General features: G+C 52.2%; 1 protein-coding gene and 1 long non-coding RNA gene across 3 annotated transcripts in view; both read left to right on the forward strand.

The window, feature by feature from the left end:
- Window positions 1-1,816, forward strand: part of LOC113633169 (uncharacterized) — a 4,281-nt gene extending 2,465 nt beyond the window's left edge. Inside the window, exon 2 of the long non-coding RNA XR_003438093.1 lies at window positions 28-1,816. This is a non-coding gene — a long non-coding RNA (uncharacterized LOC113633169). The remainder of the gene's footprint in view (window positions 1-27) is intronic.
- A 5,770-nt stretch (window positions 1,817-7,586) lies between these two features.
- The window catches only part of TNFRSF13B (TNF receptor superfamily member 13B), a 27,726-nt gene continuing 17,778 nt past the window's right edge, over window positions 7,587-17,534 (forward strand). Inside the window, exon 1 of one of the 2 annotated variants that reach the window (XM_027131318.1) lies at window positions 7,587-8,770. In XM_027131318.1, the coding sequence (XP_026987119.1) occupies window positions 8,710-8,770 (61 nt within the window). In that variant the 5' untranslated portion in view covers window positions 7,587-8,709. The remainder of the gene's footprint in view (window positions 8,771-17,534) is intronic. The other variant, XM_027131319.1, reaches the window with a different exon arrangement.

Raw genomic sequence — 17,534 nt, forward strand, 5'->3', positions numbered from 1 at the left:
ACAGGTGTGGGCGTGGTGGTGACACAGGTGTGGGCGTGGTGGTGACACAGGTGTGGCATGGTGGTGACACAGGTGTGGCCATCTCTGCTTGTCATCCCCAGCGTGGTTCCCAGCAAGGTCTCCCCAGCCCCCACCAACCCGGGCAGCAAGTGGCGTGGAGCGGCAGCCGGGAGGGGCCCTGGGCCGGGGTGGCAGGGACTCGGGGGGCAGGGCCCTGTGCCCTGCTTTGGGCCCAGCGGCACTCCACGTCACATGCGGGGATGGTGGTGCGGAGGCTGGCCCATGAAGCCCCTTCCCCCAGAGTGGAGTCAGAGCCATCCTGACCCCACAGGTGTTGTTTCTGGAAGAAGGATCCAGGGCTTACCCTGCTGGGACGGGTGAGACCCACCCCTCGCACCACCACCCAAGCCCACCGGGCCTCGGAGGGCGTCCTGTGGGCTCTGAGGAGGGGGCGGGGGTCACTCTTGGGGAAGAGGTTGAGGCCTTCATCTCACCCCATCCTCGCTGCCCCACTCTACAGATGAAGAAACTGAGGCTAGGGGAAGGGAGGCGTGAGCCCAAAGCGGGGCCTGGCCGGTGTGTCTGATGCTGTCCTCGCTGGGTGATGGGGCCACGGGCTTCGGCCTCCCCCGAGCTCGCGATTTCACTCCCGGGTAAACCTTCCGGTAGAACAACGTTCACGGCAGCTGTCTCTAACGGCCCCAAACTGAACTTCCCAAGTGTCCATCAGCCTGAGGACACAGCCCACCCGGGAACGCAGTGGGTGACCTACCGACACACGCGACGCAGGTGGAGCGAGGGGCCCAGAGCACCGGCACAGACGCCCTGTGAGCGCCTCTGTGCGAAGTCCACGGTCAGGCAAAGTGAGTCTGGGGAGAGGTGACACGGCCGGAGGGGCTGGAAACCATCAGCCTGGGTGCCGGGGAGCAGGACACTGGGGACCGGCACGCCCCGCACTCCAGTCACCCCCGGCACCAGAAGACGCCTGCACCCCGGCCGCCCCATCCTGCCGTCCACGGGGTCGCACGGGTCACGGGAAAAGGATCCCGGCTCCCTGGCACCTCACAGCACATGCCCGGCACGGCCGTGGTGGGGCCTGGGTGGTGACTGGGGACCTCAGGGCAGACATGCAGCTGCTTGGGGCGGGGGGGCGCTCAGACAAGGGATATCCATCGCTGGAGGTGTCTGGAACTTTCTGGAAAACCCGCCGCAGGGTGCAGAACCAGCCTGGCGTGACCCTCCCCCCACCTCTGGATGAAGACTTGGGCCGAGTACAGCTTTTCTCGCCGTGAAAAGCCCTCCGGGTACTTTAGCTAAGAACAGTTCTCCACTCAGTCCTTGACAGGCTCCAGGTCACGGCAGGGTGGGCCCCGTGCAGAGCGTCCCTCTACATCATCTCCAGCAGCCCCCAGCTCGGCCCCAGAGGCAGGTGCCACCAGTGACTCCACTTCATGGAGGAGAAAACCGAGGCTCGGAGGGGGAGTCCCTGTAGGGGGGAACGGGGGAGCGAGGACCCAAGCCCCCAGGCTCTCTAACAAGGGCTCTCATCGTGTGCTCTGGGGACCCCGGTGGGACCCCAGGCCTTTCCGGGGGACCTGCCATCCAGCCTTGCCAGCCACAGATCCCAGTGCAGCCCAGTTTCTTCAACAGGTTCTTCCAATACACAGTCGATTTCTCATAACGGACCATGGAGCAGTCAAGACGAAGCCCTGGCCTTCCGGGGAGGGAGCGTGTGACCAGCTCAGAGGGAAGCACACCAGGTCCCTGGTGGGGGGGGGGGGGTCGGGCTGGGGGGGGGGGACAAGCCCCCTGAGAAGGTGCTGAGTGTTCCCGGCAGGAAGCGCACGGGGGGGCGGGGCTGGAAGGACAGCAGGGAGGCGGGGGTGGGGGTGGGGGTGGGGGGGCAGCCGGGCGGCGCCTCGTCCAGTGCCGTCCCCACGTCTGCGCTCCTGCCCGCACAGGACGTCCGCCAGCCCGTGGACCGCGACGCGTGCTCGCTGAGTCACCGCCACCTCCCGCGGGGCCCGGCGCCATCTTCTCACGAAGGCCTCGCCTCGTTGATCCTACGCCTCTCCCTCCACCCCGCAGAACCCAAAGGGCCAAAAGCTTGAGAGTGCGTTTGCTTTTAACTTCCAACCTTCTCGTCCATTCATTTATTCACTCGACCAACGCGTGTGCCGCGGTGCTGAGTGCACAGCTGGGCTCTGAGGAGAAGCAGCCCAGAGCCTCCCTTCCCACCTGTAACCTGGGCCGGCTGCACCTGAGCCCGCCTCAGACGCCGCTCTCCTAGAGCCCCGACGCTGGGGGGGGCCTGGAAGCATCTCCCCCAACATCACGTGTGTGTGACACGAGCTGGGGGGAGGCGGGAGGGAGGGGGAGGGCTTCCTCTTGCTCTCAAACCTAAGATGCAACCAGCTGTGGAGTCTGGAGCCTCGCAGCTCCGCCCCGCACCTACCCAGGCTACAAACGGTCCAAACACTGCAGGAAATTAAGAGATCACCAACCCACCTCTCCCTCCCGAGCTGCCTGGAGAGAAGCACTCTCCCGCCTTCTCCATCTTCTGGGCCCGAGGGCTGGGAACTATTTGCAAGGTTGCACATTTTAGTTAACAAACAAGTTCTTTGCTCACAGCCAAGGGGAGGGGCAGCAAAACCTGAGCCTGACTCTTCTTTCTGTGAGAAGCCATTGTTTATCCCCTCTGGGAACTTCCCCACGGGTGGGAGGGGCCGCGGCGCGGAGGGAAGGGTTTGGGACTGGAGACGGTGCGCTTACCAGCTCTGTGACCCCAGGCAGGTCAGTGCACCTCGCGGACCCCCGTGTCCCCTTCAGCAAAATAGGAATAATATTAAATGCATTCCCGAGAGAATTAAATGAGATCTGATTAAGTACAGTGCCTGGTGCACGGTAAGCCAGGCATGGGCGGCAAGCGTTTCTATTAATAGAAATACGGGAGCCTTCGGAACTGAGAATAATCACACTCCCGCCACGACGCCCACCCTCCACGACGCCCACCTGACAGTCACTAATGCAGTATCTCCCCTGGCGTCGGGGGCCCAGGTGCACTCCCCGGGCCTCTTCCTTCCCCCTGAGTGACCGCAGGCCTTCTCCCAATGGCCAATAAGCACGTGTGCACAGCCCTGCCAGCAATGAGGAAATTAAAGCAGCAAGATACACTTCTCACCTGTGAGGTTGCCAAAAAATCTAAATGAAACAGCCTGACCCTGTCCTGTGCAGATAAAGTCGGGGAGGGACGAGGAAGGTCACCCCTTGCCACTGGGAGTGAGTAGGAGTGTGGCCAGTTTGGTGACAGCCACTGAAGTCGGGGCATGCGGACCCTGCAGGTCAGAGGTCCTGCTGGACAACATCCGCCCAGGAGAGACGCTCGTGTGTTTGCGCAAAGAGGCTGCACGTCTGCCCGGGATGGCGTTGCTCACACCACCAAGGAATCGGAAACAACCTAGATGTTCCTCACTTGAGGAGGGATGGGAGTGGGTGCGGGGCTCCAGACAGTGGTGAAAAAGAACACACCAGAACACACCGGAACACACCAGGACCACAGCAGCACCACACCAGGAATGCACTAGCCGTGTGCGCACTAACGCAGTTGATCACAACAACGCCGGGTGAAAACAGGAAGACGTATGATGATACACACCAGAGTACTATTTATACGAAAAATGTAAAAATAACATGCAAAACAGTGCTGTGTACTGTATGTTCATAGATAAACACATTCTTCTGAAGGTATAAATATAAGCCTGGAGGACAGAGCCGTGTTCATGATGGTGGTTCCTTCTGGCGACGGGAGGGGTAGGGTTAGGGCAGGAGATTTCAGAGCTTTCCCTGTCATCTTTTCCTTTTTAAAAGAAAAACTTGAAGGTGAATACGCCAACCTCATAACATGCGATTCCGGGTGGTGAAAATACAGGTTTTGTTATATTATTCATGGTTATTTTCTGTATTTTTTTTTTTTCAAAAAGGGAAACAAAAAGGAAGTTCTCCTTCCTAGAGAACGCAGGCTGGGAAACGTGGGAGGAGTGGCAGGTTTGGAAAGCCACCACCCTCAGTGAAAGCTGAAGCCATCTACCGAGGCGGCTGGGGACCAGGACGCACAAGATACCAAGGCATCAGCCGCCAGTGACTAGTTGGGGGGACGCCGGGGCCTATACGTGGGGACACCTGGTGTCACCACCGTAACAGGTGGTCCTGTCAGTGTCACTGCGGGGGGGTGGGGAGGTGAGCTGACACCAGGCTCCACTTGATGAGATGCAACAGGAAGGACACCCATCACCTAGGGCTCTTCTCCCCAAAGTGTGTGATCCAGGGGAGCCGTCAGAGCCACCATTCAGCTTTCAGGACTCACAGAGGACGAGCACGGTGTTAAACCACACAGGGAGAAAGCAAGCAGAAAAGGGGCTGTAGGACACTCCACACGACAGGCCGCGTCCATGTCAAACCAAGAGAAGACAGGAAAAGAAGAGAGAAGAAAAGGAAAAAGCAAAAGCATGGGGATGATTCTAGAAGAAAAATGGCTAGAGACAAACCGATGCCACGTGTGACCCTCGCTGGATCCTGAATCAAAGGAAGCAGCCACGGGCTTCCCTGGCGGCGCAGTGGTTAAGAATCCGCCTGCCAATGCGGGGAACACGGGTTCGAGCCCTGGTCTGGGAAGATCCCACATGCCACAGAGCAACTAAGCCCGTGCACCACAACTACTGAGCCTGCGCTCGAGAGCCCACAAGCCACACCTACTGAGCCCACGTGCTGCAACTACTGAAGCCCGCGCACCTAGAACCCGTGCTCTGCAACGAGAAGCCACTGCAATGAGAAGCCCTCGCACCGCAACGAAGTGTAGCCCCCGGCTGACTACAACTAGAGTAAGCCCGCGCGCAGCAACGAAGACCCAACACAGCCAAAAATAAATAAAATTAAAAATAAATTTAATAAGAAAAAAGGAAGCAGCCACAAAAGCTTCTTAGGACAATTGGGAAACTTAAATACAGACTTGATATTAGATGATGCCCTTAAATTATCACTGATTTTCTTAGGTGTGAAAACGACAGTCTGTGTGAGAGACGGTCCATCTTCTTTGAAGACGCTGCAAAGCATCTAGAAGGGGTGTTCTAAGGTCCGCAGAAGGTACAGGCAGAGAGAGCGTGTGGATGACAGACACCAATGTGAACACCGGTCAACCCGCTGGAGCTCCCGGGGGGATTCATTTCACCTTTCTTTTAACTTTTCTCTGAGGTTTGAAGTTTTCATAATAAAAAGTTTTGAGGGGAAAAATTTTTTTAATGGGAAATAGGTCTTCCCACAAAAGGTTGGGAATTCACCGTGAAGAAGCCGCTTTGAAGTGGGTTTTTTCCTTCTTTGAAGTGGGTTTTGCTAAAGTACCGGTCTCTAGCATTTCTGAGAAATTAGTACAAATCAAAGCCACGTAGGAAATTCAGCACATCTGAGTCGTATATGTAAATTGGCATCATGAAAATCAGGGCTTTCGCTGCATTTCTAAGAAATGTCCTTTTTTGGACTCTTGCTTGTGTCTTGCCTCTGGAACTCTCTCAGAGAAGACTCAGCCACGTGGCCTCACGGGGGCAGCGGACACCAGGCCCCAGGGAGGCACACACAAGGTCTGGGGGCAGGGAGCTCTGGGCCCAAACCTCACAGGCACATGCGGACAGTGGAGCAGTCCCACCGGAACGTTCATTTGGCCAAGTAACTCCACTTAAGGAATTCAAGCCATTGCATGAGACACGGAGAAGGTAAATCACGTACGAAATGAAGGCGGGGAATGTTTAGAATAGCGTCTGCAATGCTGTTTCGTTTTGCCTGGTGACCACTGAAGAGCTCATTTGAAAAGATAAGGACTTGATTGATAGGATATATTAAGTGGAAAAAGGAGCCTGTTAACAGTGTGTTTATTCATCTGTAAGAAAAAAATGGGGGGGGGTGATAAGGCAAAACCCATCACGTGGCGGCACGTACACGCGTGCGCCCAGATCAGCTCACGGCCCGCAGCCAAGCCTCCCGCTGGGAGGGAGGGGTCCTCGGTGCTGCATTTCCTCGCACAGCGTCTGAACTTCTCTTCACTACGCGCTCATTCCACCTTTTTAAGGACACATGTAACAGAGCCAGCTCCCAACCTTGAGGTAACAGAGTCTCTGCTCCAGGTCCCAAAACTCTTCTGTCCCCTTGACTGTGGAGCTTAAAATTAGATCCCGAGCCTCCCGCGAGACGGCTGAGAAAGGGCTGGTTTCAGAATGAGGCTCAGAAGCCTCGGCACCTGTTCTGAGGGAGCCCAGCACGGGGGGTCCCACGGGACAATCCCTGCGGCACGGTGGGGGAGAGGTCCCACGGGCTGGGGTTCTGTTTGAGCTCCACGATCACCGTTTGGCAGGGGAAAATGAGGCCCCCAGACACCCCCAAAGGTCCCCCAGCTTGTTCTGTCTGGTGTCCTAAAATCTAACTTGGAGCAAAGAGGCCAGAAAAAAAGAAGTGGACCATCTTGTTCGTATGTTCCCTGTTCAGGAACGGCCAAAATGCATCTGTGGTGACAGACGTCAGAATACTGGTTATGCTGGGTGGGGTGGGGTGTGCTGCTTCTGGGGGCTGCAAATGCTCTAAGTCTTGATCTGGGGAGTGCTGCCTGGGTTTGCACGCAGGTAAGCGGCACTGGCCTGCCCACTGGGAATACTGCCTCTTACTGCGTGTACATTACACCTCTAATTAAAGAAAACAGAAAGTCGATACCCTCCATTCATTGTAAACAGCGTTTAAGCAAAAGCATTAACAAGCTGTGATTAGCAGTGAGACGCTGGGGACCCCATCATTCCATTCTCGCCGCCCAAAGCCAGGCTGGATTTTGTTTGGTTTTCATTTCATGGGTAACTGCGCCGATGTTAAAACCCCAAAGGGCGGTCTCACCGGGCGAGACCGCGTGTGACTCTGGAAACTGAGGCACAGTCGGCTCACCCCCTGGGAGCCAGCTGCTCTGTGAGGTGGTGAGAGCCCCGGCCCCGGGGGTGTGCGAGCAGAAGGGGCGGAGGGACGCGGTGAGGTCATCCCACAGGGACGCTGGGCTTGCCCCACTCCAACAGGCGACAGCATCTGTGGTTGCCCCGGCTCACAAATTCCCCACACAGCCCAGCCGTGGGCTTGTTACTTTTCACTGACACAAGGAATATGTACCTCCGTGTAAAAATAAAAACGTTACAAACAGGGCTGAAGCCCCTCGGACCCCATCCCCAACCTGGTCCCCTCCTGCCCTACCCAGCAGGATCACTGTCATCGTGCCCGTCCTTTTCATAGCTCTGCCACGCCTGTGCGCACACAATCGTAGGCAAGGAGGCCTGTTCGTCTTTGTCTCACGGAAAGGCCCCTTACTGCAAGAACCACGCCACAAACTACTTTTTTTCACTCAACCATCGGTCTTGACAATCTCTCCACGTCACTGCGTACAGACCTGTCTCGCTCTGTTTGACGGCTGCGTAGTATTCCTGGTTATGGCCCTCGAGCTTCACGTGCTCGGCCATCGCTGCCGGGGTGGGGCGCACTGGCTCTGTTTCCATTGCTCCACACTCGTGCGTCTGTGGCCCCTGGAGAGCTTCTGGGGTCGGGGATCAGGTGTAGGTTCTCCATCTTACGGGACCCTGGCAGGTCCCCTTCCACACAGAGGTACCAACATGCTCCCTCCCGCGGGCCCAAGCTCAGGCTTCCCCCGATCTCCTCCTCTCGGTATTACCACGCTTTAAGACTTTGCCGACCGGGTGGATGAAAACCAGCTTTTCTGACTATTGATGAGACTGGGTGCTTTTTAGGTCATCCAGTCATTCGTATTTCCTCTGCCACGCGACCCACCACTCACAGCAGCCCTGCCCTACGTCTTCCTGGGCCGCCTGGTCTCTCCCTCCACCCTGAGTCCCCCTCAAACTCCACGGGCTTCCTGTGACTCCTGAACGTGCCGTCCTCCAGCCCTGTCCCCGCGGAGGCTGGGAAGGCGGGAATAAAGTGACCACTGACGAGGGCAGCAGTGCTCGTCTGGACACCGAGCCCTGAGAACTCGCTGCGCCAGGAAAGTGCTCTGAGGCCTGAACTGAGCACACATCCCGTTCTCATCTCCACCTGGACCTTCATACCCACTTCACAGAAGAGGAAACAGAGGCACCAAGACGTTAAGTAAATCGTCACCAAGGCTTCCTGCCGGTACGTGGCTGAGCCAAGACTCCAGTTCAGCCGCTCAAGGGCTCTGAGGCGGGTAAGGCCGGGGCTCGGGAGGCACAGAGCACGGGCACCTCACCCGGCCTCGGGCAGTCAGGAATGGCTTCCCAGAGAAACTGACACCTCAGTGGAGCCTGAAGGAAGGAGCAGAGGAGCTGACGGGGCAGTGAAATGGGAAAGGGCTGTGGAGGAAGGGGGAAGGGCCCTGAGCGATGCCTGGAGGCTAGGCCACCCTGGCTGCAGCCTGGGGTGTGTGATGGGGCAGGAGACCAGGCCCGTGGGCAGTGCACCCTGGGGGCTCAGCGGACAGCGTGGTGGTGGTGGGGGTTCCTGGAGCATCGGGCTGGGCCCACACCCCTCAGCTCCGGAGACAGAGGGCGCAAGCGCAGAGGGAGGGGAGCCGCTGATTTACATCCTACAGCTGGGGGGGAAACCCAGGAAGTGCAGCCCAGGCACTAATCAAATCTAGGCTAATAATAAACGTCCTGAGTAATGAGTGGCCTGGGCCGGAGCAGGCGAGGTGGCCGGAGCTGGGAGGGCCAGGAGGAGCCATGTGAGTAGCCGGGGAGGTGAGGGTGGGCGCAAGGGGCTCCGCCTGGGGCTCTGCATGGCATTGGGGACACAGGGGAAGCGGCCCACAGCAGACGGGCAAGCTCGGGCTGCCCCGGGGCCTCCCGCGCCCGTGCACGTGGAGAGCCCTGGGTCTGGGGCCCTGGGGGTCTGGCCTTGCGTTCCCGAGAGCAGCTGCAAGGTTGGAGGGTCGGCCTCACAGGCAGGAAGTCCCTCTCCCTCCCACCCCAAGCTGGCCCCAGGACCCACAGCCAGACGGGCCAGGACGTGTTTTAAACATCAGGAGTGTCTAACAGGCCCTCCTACAGATGTCGACCACTGTCCACACTTCCAGGATTACCCACACCCCACTGGATCACTTTAGAGACAAGTCCAAACAGTGCGTTTTTGATCTGTAAATACCTCTGTATGTCTCCCTTAAAAAGAAAAACTCCTTAAAAAACAAAACCCCCCAAAACTCTCATGCCATGACGACTTCTGCGAAGAACGATTCCTTTGTGTCACCAAAGCGCCCATGTTCAGACTTCCCCGACTGTCTTGTCAATGTCCTTTCCAGGTGATTTGTTCCAACCAGGATCCAAACACCATCGTTTTGGCTATATGTTTTAAACTAGAACATTCCCACTCTGTCTCATGTTTTCCCTTGCTGTTTTTTAAATGTTTTTTTATCAAAGAAACCGGATCATTTATCCTATAGAATTTTTATCAGGGCAGGTTTTGAAGGTTTGTTCAAAGGCCCCAGTCTGGAAGCGTGGGTGCTAACGCAGGTGGAAGGGTCCAGGCCCCTCGCTGTGCAGATCGGACCCACGGCCGGGTTGGAGGGGCCACGGCTGCTCTGTCCACCACACGCCTGGCAGGGAGCACATCTCCTCTGTGAATCCTTTGGATGGGAATCCTTTGTGTCAAGCAACCACATCCCCAGATGCGTTCCCAGCTAAGGGCTCGGATGTTTAAGATTTCTGAGAGAGGTGGACCAGGAAGGAACAAGAGGTCGCCTTGACACAGGATGGAACCGCCCAGGCCCAGGCCCACGAGTCGGGAACCTGTCAGAACTGGGACCTGGCACTGACAGAGGCCGCCAGGAGCAGCGGAGTCGGGCCTGCCTCCCCTTGTCCACCGACTCGCTGTGTGACCTTGGAGGAGCCCCTTCACCTCTCTGGGCTCCATTTCCTCGGTCGTAAAATGAAGGAGAGCCTCTCCCCCAGCAGAAGTCCCTGAGAAAGACACAGAAAGGCCTTGAACCTGCCTGGGCCCCTCCTGAAGAGCCACAAGCAAAGGCGCTGAGAAGGGCTGCACTTAAAAACAACAAAACAAAACTTTGGCTTTCTTTAGCCCAATGTTTTTCAAACTAATTGGACCACAGAGGCCTTTCTTGGTCCAGCGCCTACAGAGCCAGGCATGTGAGGGAGACGGGCAGACAGCCGGGATGCCATGAGCCCAGCCCACAAACCCAGGCCTGCGAGAGCTCTCCCCTTCTCCCCGTGGTCAGCACGGCTTCTGTTCTGCTGGCCAGTGTCAATTTGGGGCTTTTCCTGCCCTCCTTTGGGGCTGGATGGCGGCTCTGGGACGTTATGTAGGTTCCGGTGGTGTTGGAGGAGGGGTGGGCAGGGACAGCGCAGACATCCGGTCAGCTGGGTGTCTGCCATCTGGCCGAGTGGGCTCTTGTGTCCCTGTCAGGTCCAGTGGCTCGGTGCCCTCTGACCAGGAATGGGTCTTTGAGGCTTCCTAGGCTGCCCTCGTCCGATCCAACCTGCTGTCCACTGGCCAGCGCTTCCCTGTGGGTGGGGTGGGGAAAGCTTCCACCCTCCTCTCCCCAAATGGGAGAAGGCTCGGGGGTCTCTTCAGTTTTGTGTGGTCCTCTGCTTATCTTCTTTTAATTGAAGTACAGTTGATTCACGATGCTGTGTTAGTTTCTGATGTAAAGTGACTCAGTTATACGCCTATATATTCTTTTCCATTACGGTTTATCACAGGATGTTGGATACATATCCCTGTGCTCTACAGTAGGAGCTTGTTGTTTATTTTATATATAGTAGTGTGTACCTGCCAATCCCAAACTCCTCATTTAGGTCCTCTTGCTTTTCTTTCTTTATTTATATATATTTTTTGGCTGTGCCGTGTGGCTTGTGGGATCTTAGTTCCGCGACCAGGGATCGACTTGGGGCCCCGGCAGTGAAAGCGCCGAGCCCTAACCACTGGACCGCCAGGGGATTCCCAAGCCTCTCGCTTTGTAAGTTTGCTTTGTGAATAGATGGTAGTCACAGGCTGGAAGCCCACAAAGTATAAAAAGGTACATCACACAGCCTTCCTGTGCTCCTGGTCATCTGTCCGCCCAGCTTTCCTGCCCCCTCTAGAATAAACGGCTCTGTTCAGATGCTTTACGTGCCACAAGGTTCACCTGCTTAAGAGCTGTGCAACCATCACTATAATCTAATTTTAGAACATTATCGTCACCCCCAAAAAACCCCTGTCACTCCTCATACCTCCCCACCCCCAGCCCTAGGCTGGCCCTGACCTACTTTCTCTCGCTACAGATTTGCCTACTTTGGACATTTTATAGAAATGGAATGTGCTGTCTATGACTAGCTTCTTCCAGGAGCATGTTTTTGAGGTTCAGCCATGTGGTAGGGTGTCAGTACTTTATACCTTTTTGTGGCCAAACAACATTCCGTTGTATGGATGGACCATTTTACTCATCCATTCATCAGTTGACGGACATTTGGGTTGTTTCTACTTTTTGGCTACTATGAACAATGCTGCTGTGACCGTTCATGTACAAGTATCTGGGTGGACATGTTTTCATTTCTCTTAGGAGTGGAATTGCTGGGCCATATGGTAGTTCTGTGTTTAACGTTCTGAGGAGCTGCCAGACTGTTTTCCAAAGCAGCTGCACTGTTCTTTGTTTGTTTGTTTGTTTGCGGTACGCAGGCCTCTCACTGCCGTGGCCTCTCCCGTTGCGGAGCACAGGCTCCGGACGCACAGGCTCAGCGGTCATGGCTCACGGGCCCAGCCGCTCCGCGGCACGTGGGATCCTCCCGGACCGGGGCACGAACCCGTGTCCCCTGCATCGGCAGGCAGACTCTCAACTACTGCGCCACCAGGGAAGCCCCCTAACCCATTTTTAAACTGGGTTATTTGTCTTTTCATTATTCAATTGTAAACGTTCTTTATATATTCTGGATACAAATCCCTTATCAGATATATGATTTGGAAATATTTCCTCCAAGTCTGTGGAATATCATTTTATTCTCTTGATGGTGTTCTGTGAAACCCAAAAGTTTAAAATTTTTATGAAGTCCAGTCTCTCAAGCTTCTTTTTAATCATTTGTGCATTCGATCTCACTGCCTAACCCTAAATCATGAAGATTTACTCCTGTTTTCTTCTAAAACTTGTCTAGTTACATTTAGGTCTGTGACCCACTGTGAGTTACTTTCTGTGTATGGTGTAAGTTAGGGGTCCACATTCATTCTTTTGAAGGTGGCTTACCCAGTTGTCTCAGCACTATTTGTCGAAAAGACTATCCTTTTCCCCGTTGAATCTTCTTGGTATCTTTGTTGAAAATCAATTGACCATAAATGTTAGGCTTTAGTTTTTGACTCTAAAGTCTACTCTACTGACTCACGTCTGTCCTTATGCCAGTACTACACTGTCTTATTTACTGTTGGTTTGTAGTAAGTTTTGAAATTGGGAAGTGTGAGTCCTACAACTTTGTTCTCTTTCAAAAGTGTTTCAGCTCTTCTGGGTCTCTTGCATTTCCATATGATTTTAGGACCAGCTTTTCAAATTCTGCAGAAAAGCCAGCTGGGAATTTGATTGGGATTGCATTGAATCTGCAGAATTATTTGGGGAGCACTGCTATCCTAACAATATTAAGTCTTTCCATCCATGAATATGGAATATCTTTCCATTTATTTAGGTCTTCTTTCAGGAATGTTTTGTAGTTTTCAATGTGCAAGTTTTGTGCTTCTTTTGTTCAATTTATTCTTCAGTATTTTATTTAAAACACTGTTTTGGTTTTGTATGTTTCCTTACAGTATTTCTTTATGTATATACTAATACCTATAAATCTAGATTAGAACTTTCTCCTTTTTTGCAGAAAGAAAGGGAGACTGTGAGCCATGCTGTTATGGACCTTGTTTTGTTTTTATTTTTTTATTATTTTTAAAAAATTATTTATTTATTTGGTTGTGCCGGGTCTTAGTTGTGGCAGGCGGGCTCCTTAGTTATGGCAGGTGAACTCTTAGTTGCGGCATGCACATGGTCTCTAGTTCCCTGACCAGGGATCGAACCTGGGCCCCCTGCATTGGGAGCGTGGAGTCTTAACCACTGTGCCACCATGGAAGCTCCTTGTGTTTGTTTTTCCACTTAATATATCTTGGAGTTCTTTCTAAAGCAACATACAGAGAGCTTCCTCACCCCTTTTCTATAACTGCATAATAGTCCAGTGTATAGACTCAGTCAATCCCCTACTGATGGACATTCGTGCTACTTCCAATCTTCTGCTATTACAAACATTGCTGCAATGAATTATCATTTTGCACTCTGAAATAAATCCCAGAGATTAATCACTATATCAGCAGGTAAAAACATCAGTCATTTTGACTAATGTTGCCAAATCCCCCCCCTTGAGGGTTATCCCTATTCCTCTCCTTCCAGAGTGAATGAGTGCCACTCTCCTTGTGACCTTGCCAACAGGAGGTGTTAGTAAACTTCTGGATTTTTAGCAATCTATTAGGGAGAAGATGGTCTCAGCGTAGTTCAAATTTGCTTGTTTCTTAGGAATGAGACCAGACAAATTTATGCTGTTCGTCCCTGTCTGTGAACTGTCTGTTCATTACCTTTGCCCAATTTTCTGTCGGGTGGCTGGCCTTTTCCTTTCTGCTTACTCTTTTTTTATACATGTGTTTCTCCTTTTGTATTATTTATTTATTTTATTTATTTATGGCTGTGTTGGGTTTTTGTTGCTGCATGTGGGCTTTCACTAGTTGTGGCGAGCAGGGGCTACTCTTCATTGCAGGTGCACAGGCTTCTCACTGCGGTGGCTTCTCTTGTTGCACAGCACGGGCTCTAGGCGCGCGGGCTTCAGTAGTTGCGGCACTTGGGTTCAGTAGTTGTGGCTCATGGGCTCTAGAGCACAGGCTCAGGAGTTGCGGGGCATGGGCTTAGTTGTTCTGCAGCATGTGGGATCTTCCCAGACCGGGGCTCGAACCCGTGTCCCCTGCACTGGCAGGCGGATTCTTAACCACTGCGCCACCAGGGAAGCCCGTCTGCTTACTCTTTAGATGCAAGTTGCAAGTGTTTTGTTCCCGTTTTTGTCTTTGGACTTTCCTCCTTAAGCTGCTTTTTGCCATGCAGAAGTTGTTTGTTTTGTGTAGTCTATTTTATCAATTTTGTATTTTATAGAGTTTGGATTTGGGGTCACAGTTAGAAAGGCCTTTCATACTCCAAGGTTATAAAGAAGTTATCGACTGGTTTCTTCTCTAGAAGTTTTTAAAATTTTATTCTATTTCACGCTTAAATCTTCGGGCTGTTTTTTTCAATCTAGGAGAAATTATTTTCTGTGCTGTTTTCTGGCCCAATCATTTTGTGCCAAGAATCCTTTCCTCTAAGTTCTGAAAGCAAAAGCCAGGGTTTCTGCTCTTCCCACCCCACCCCCCAACCTCAGGACACCTCTGCCCTGAGTCCTACTTGAAGGGAGGAGATGCAGGCAGGGGAGGGGGCAGAACAAAACTCAGACATTATGCAATGTTAACACAGCACAAGCACGAGGGTTGCTTACCACTCCACGTGTCTTCACTGAGGACAGCTCTGTATAAAGTATTTGGTTATTTGTGACCATTGGCCGAGGACCTACTGTGTGTCTGGTATTACAGAAGCACTGGGCTCGGAGACGAATGACACAGTGTAAGGAGGTAGATGGCTACACCCTCAGATGTCAAATTACAAAATAAGAAACACTACCAGGTAGAAGGTGCTCAGGCCACATGGCCATCCAGGAAGGCACACCTGAGACATCTCAGAGGAGAGGTCAGGTGACACGGCAGCATACAGGGACAAGTGTCTTTGGGAAGTTATAGTGCTTCAGCCACAAGCTGAGGTTCTGGGGGCAGTTCCCAGGCCTGGAGTGCAGATTTGCTGATTATGAAATGATTATAATTAATCCATTATATTTTAAACCACTTTATCCAAATAACTACCACTTGGCAACCGCACCTCGGGCCAGTTCCATGCGTGTCATGTGCACGTCCTCGAGGAAACCTGCTCTGCAAAGGAGCACCCATAGTCCCCGTTTACAGAAAAGAAAACCCGAGGCTGTGCTGCCAGCCTTTCCTAAGCTGGCTGGCTGGTGACTCAGAGCTGTGCTTCCTCCACAGGCACGGCTGCGCTCACACACATTTTGTCACTGAACCATGGGAAATCGGTTTTCAGAATGAGTCAACAGGAGGCAGAAATTACAATGGGAAGAAACGGTCATCCCCACCTTTCTCTCTTCCTCCTCCTTCCCGGTTCATAAAAGAGAGACTGTAAATGATCACTGTAATTCTCTGACCTGTCACCCAGAATGTGGAAGCTGCTGAAACTCTCTCAGACCCCCTAGCCCACCACGTGCTCAAGGAGAGATCACCCTCTTTGCTGCCAGCTAATCCATTTGCCCCCTATGCAAAACCCTCTGCAGTTTTTCTCCCTCCTTCCTTCCTGTCTTAGAAGTCCTGTCATTGCCCTGTTCACTGACAGTGGTCTAGGGGTGTCCCCTCTCACAAGTGAGTGACTATTGTAGACACAAAGTCAGAGTTATTCCCTGATTGTAGTTCACTTCAACATGACGATGTAAACTTTGTTCACAGCTGAGCCATGTGACTGACCTCCCTGGAGTTGAAACTCCTTGGTTTTCTCTGTATGTCTCAGGAACTCACTCCCAGCTCTGGGGCAGATCCAGCCCGTCAACTGGTCAAGCAGACTGGCTTATATACGGTTCCCTGTTTCTACTGGAGATGTTCCTTCCGCTTTTCTCCTATTTTAGTTGAAACAGGGCTCCCCCTTGGCCTCCAGGGCATGTCCCAGGGACTCCCTTCACCATCATTCTGAGAACTTCTATCTTTCCCTCTTGACTGAGACGGACCCTGCTTTCCCCCCTCCTCCATCAGTTGAAAATCAACTGACCATAGATGGAGAGCTTATTTCTGGGTTCTAGTCTATTCCACTGCTCTGAGTATCTGTCTTTATTCCATTATCACACTGTTTACTTTAGCTTTGAATTTTTTTTTTTTTTGCGGTACACGGGCCTCTCACTGTTGTGGCCTCTCCCGTTGCGGAGCAACAGGCTCCGGACGCGCAGGCTCAGCGGCCATGGCTCACAGGCGCAGCCGCTCCGCGGCATGTGGGATCCTCCCGGACCGGGGCACGAACCCGTGTCCCCTGCATCGGCAGGCGGACTCCCAACCACTGCGCCACCAGGGAAGCCCTGTAGTAAGTTTTGAAATCAGGGTATGAGTCCTCCAACTTTGTTGTTCTTCTTCAAGATTGTTTTGACTATTCAGGGTCAAATGAATTTTTAAGACGGGTTTTTCTATTTGTGTAAAAACGTCACTGGGATTTTGTTAGGGATTGTATTGACGTTTTAACATCGTCTTTCAATCCATGAACATGGGACGTCTTTTATTTAGATCTTCTCTGATTTCAGCAACGTTTTGTAGTTTTCAGGGTATACTTCTTTCACCACCTTGGTTAAATTCATTCCTAAGTATTTTATTCATTTTTGTCTCTGAACATGGATTTGTTTTCTTAATTTCCTTTTAGGATCGTTCATTGCAAGTATATGAAAAATGCAACTGATTTTTTGTGTTGCTTTTGTATCTGCAACTTTGCTGAATATTTAAGTGTTTAGTGTGTGAAATTTTTAGAGATTTTACATATAAGATCATGTCACCTATGAACAGATAATTTTACTTTCTCCTCTCCAATTTGAAAACATTTATTTCTTTTTCTTGCCTAATTGCTCTTCCAGTACTATGTTGAACTGAAGTAGTAAGAGTGGGCATTCTTGTTTTGTTACTAGTCATAGGAGAGACGCTTTCAGTCTTTCACCACTGAGTGGGATGTCAACTGTGGGTTTTTCATACATGGTTGTTATCATGTAGAGGAGGTTGTCTTCTATTCCTACTTTACTGAATGTTTTTATCATGAAAAGGTGCTGAATTTTGTTAAATGCCTTTTCTGCCTCAAAATGATTCTGTAGTTTTTTCCTTCATTCTTGAAGTGTATTACATCTATTGATTTTCTTTATTTTATTTTATTTTTTTTGGCGGTACGTGGGCCTCTCACTGTTGTGACCTCTCCCGTTGCGGAGCACAGGCTCCGGACGCACAGGTTCAGCGGCCGCGGCTCACGGGCCCAGGTGCTCCGCGGCACGTGGGATCCTCCCAGACCGGGACACAAACCCGTGTCCCCTGCATCGGCAGGCGGACTCCCAACCACCGTGCCACCAGGGAAGCCCACATCTATTGATTTTCATGTGTTGAACTATTACTGCATTCTGGAAATGAACCCCACTAGGTTATAATGTATAATCCTTTTAATATGCTGTTGGATTTGATTGGCTAGTATTTTGTTGAGAATTTTCGCATCTATATCACAGGGCATATTGGTCTGAAATTTTCTTTTCTTATGATGTCTTTATTAGGCTTCAGCATCAGTGTTATGCTGACCTCACAGAGTTAGGAAATGCTCCCTCTTCAACGTTTCTGAA

This window comes from Aethalodelphis obliquidens, unplaced genomic scaffold, assembly GCF_003676395.1.
Source record: "Aethalodelphis obliquidens isolate GAN/ISIS:26980383/991018 unplaced genomic scaffold, ASM367639v1 scaffold38, whole genome shotgun sequence".
Classification (NCBI taxonomy): Eukaryota; Metazoa; Chordata; class Mammalia; order Artiodactyla; family Delphinidae; genus Aethalodelphis; species Aethalodelphis obliquidens.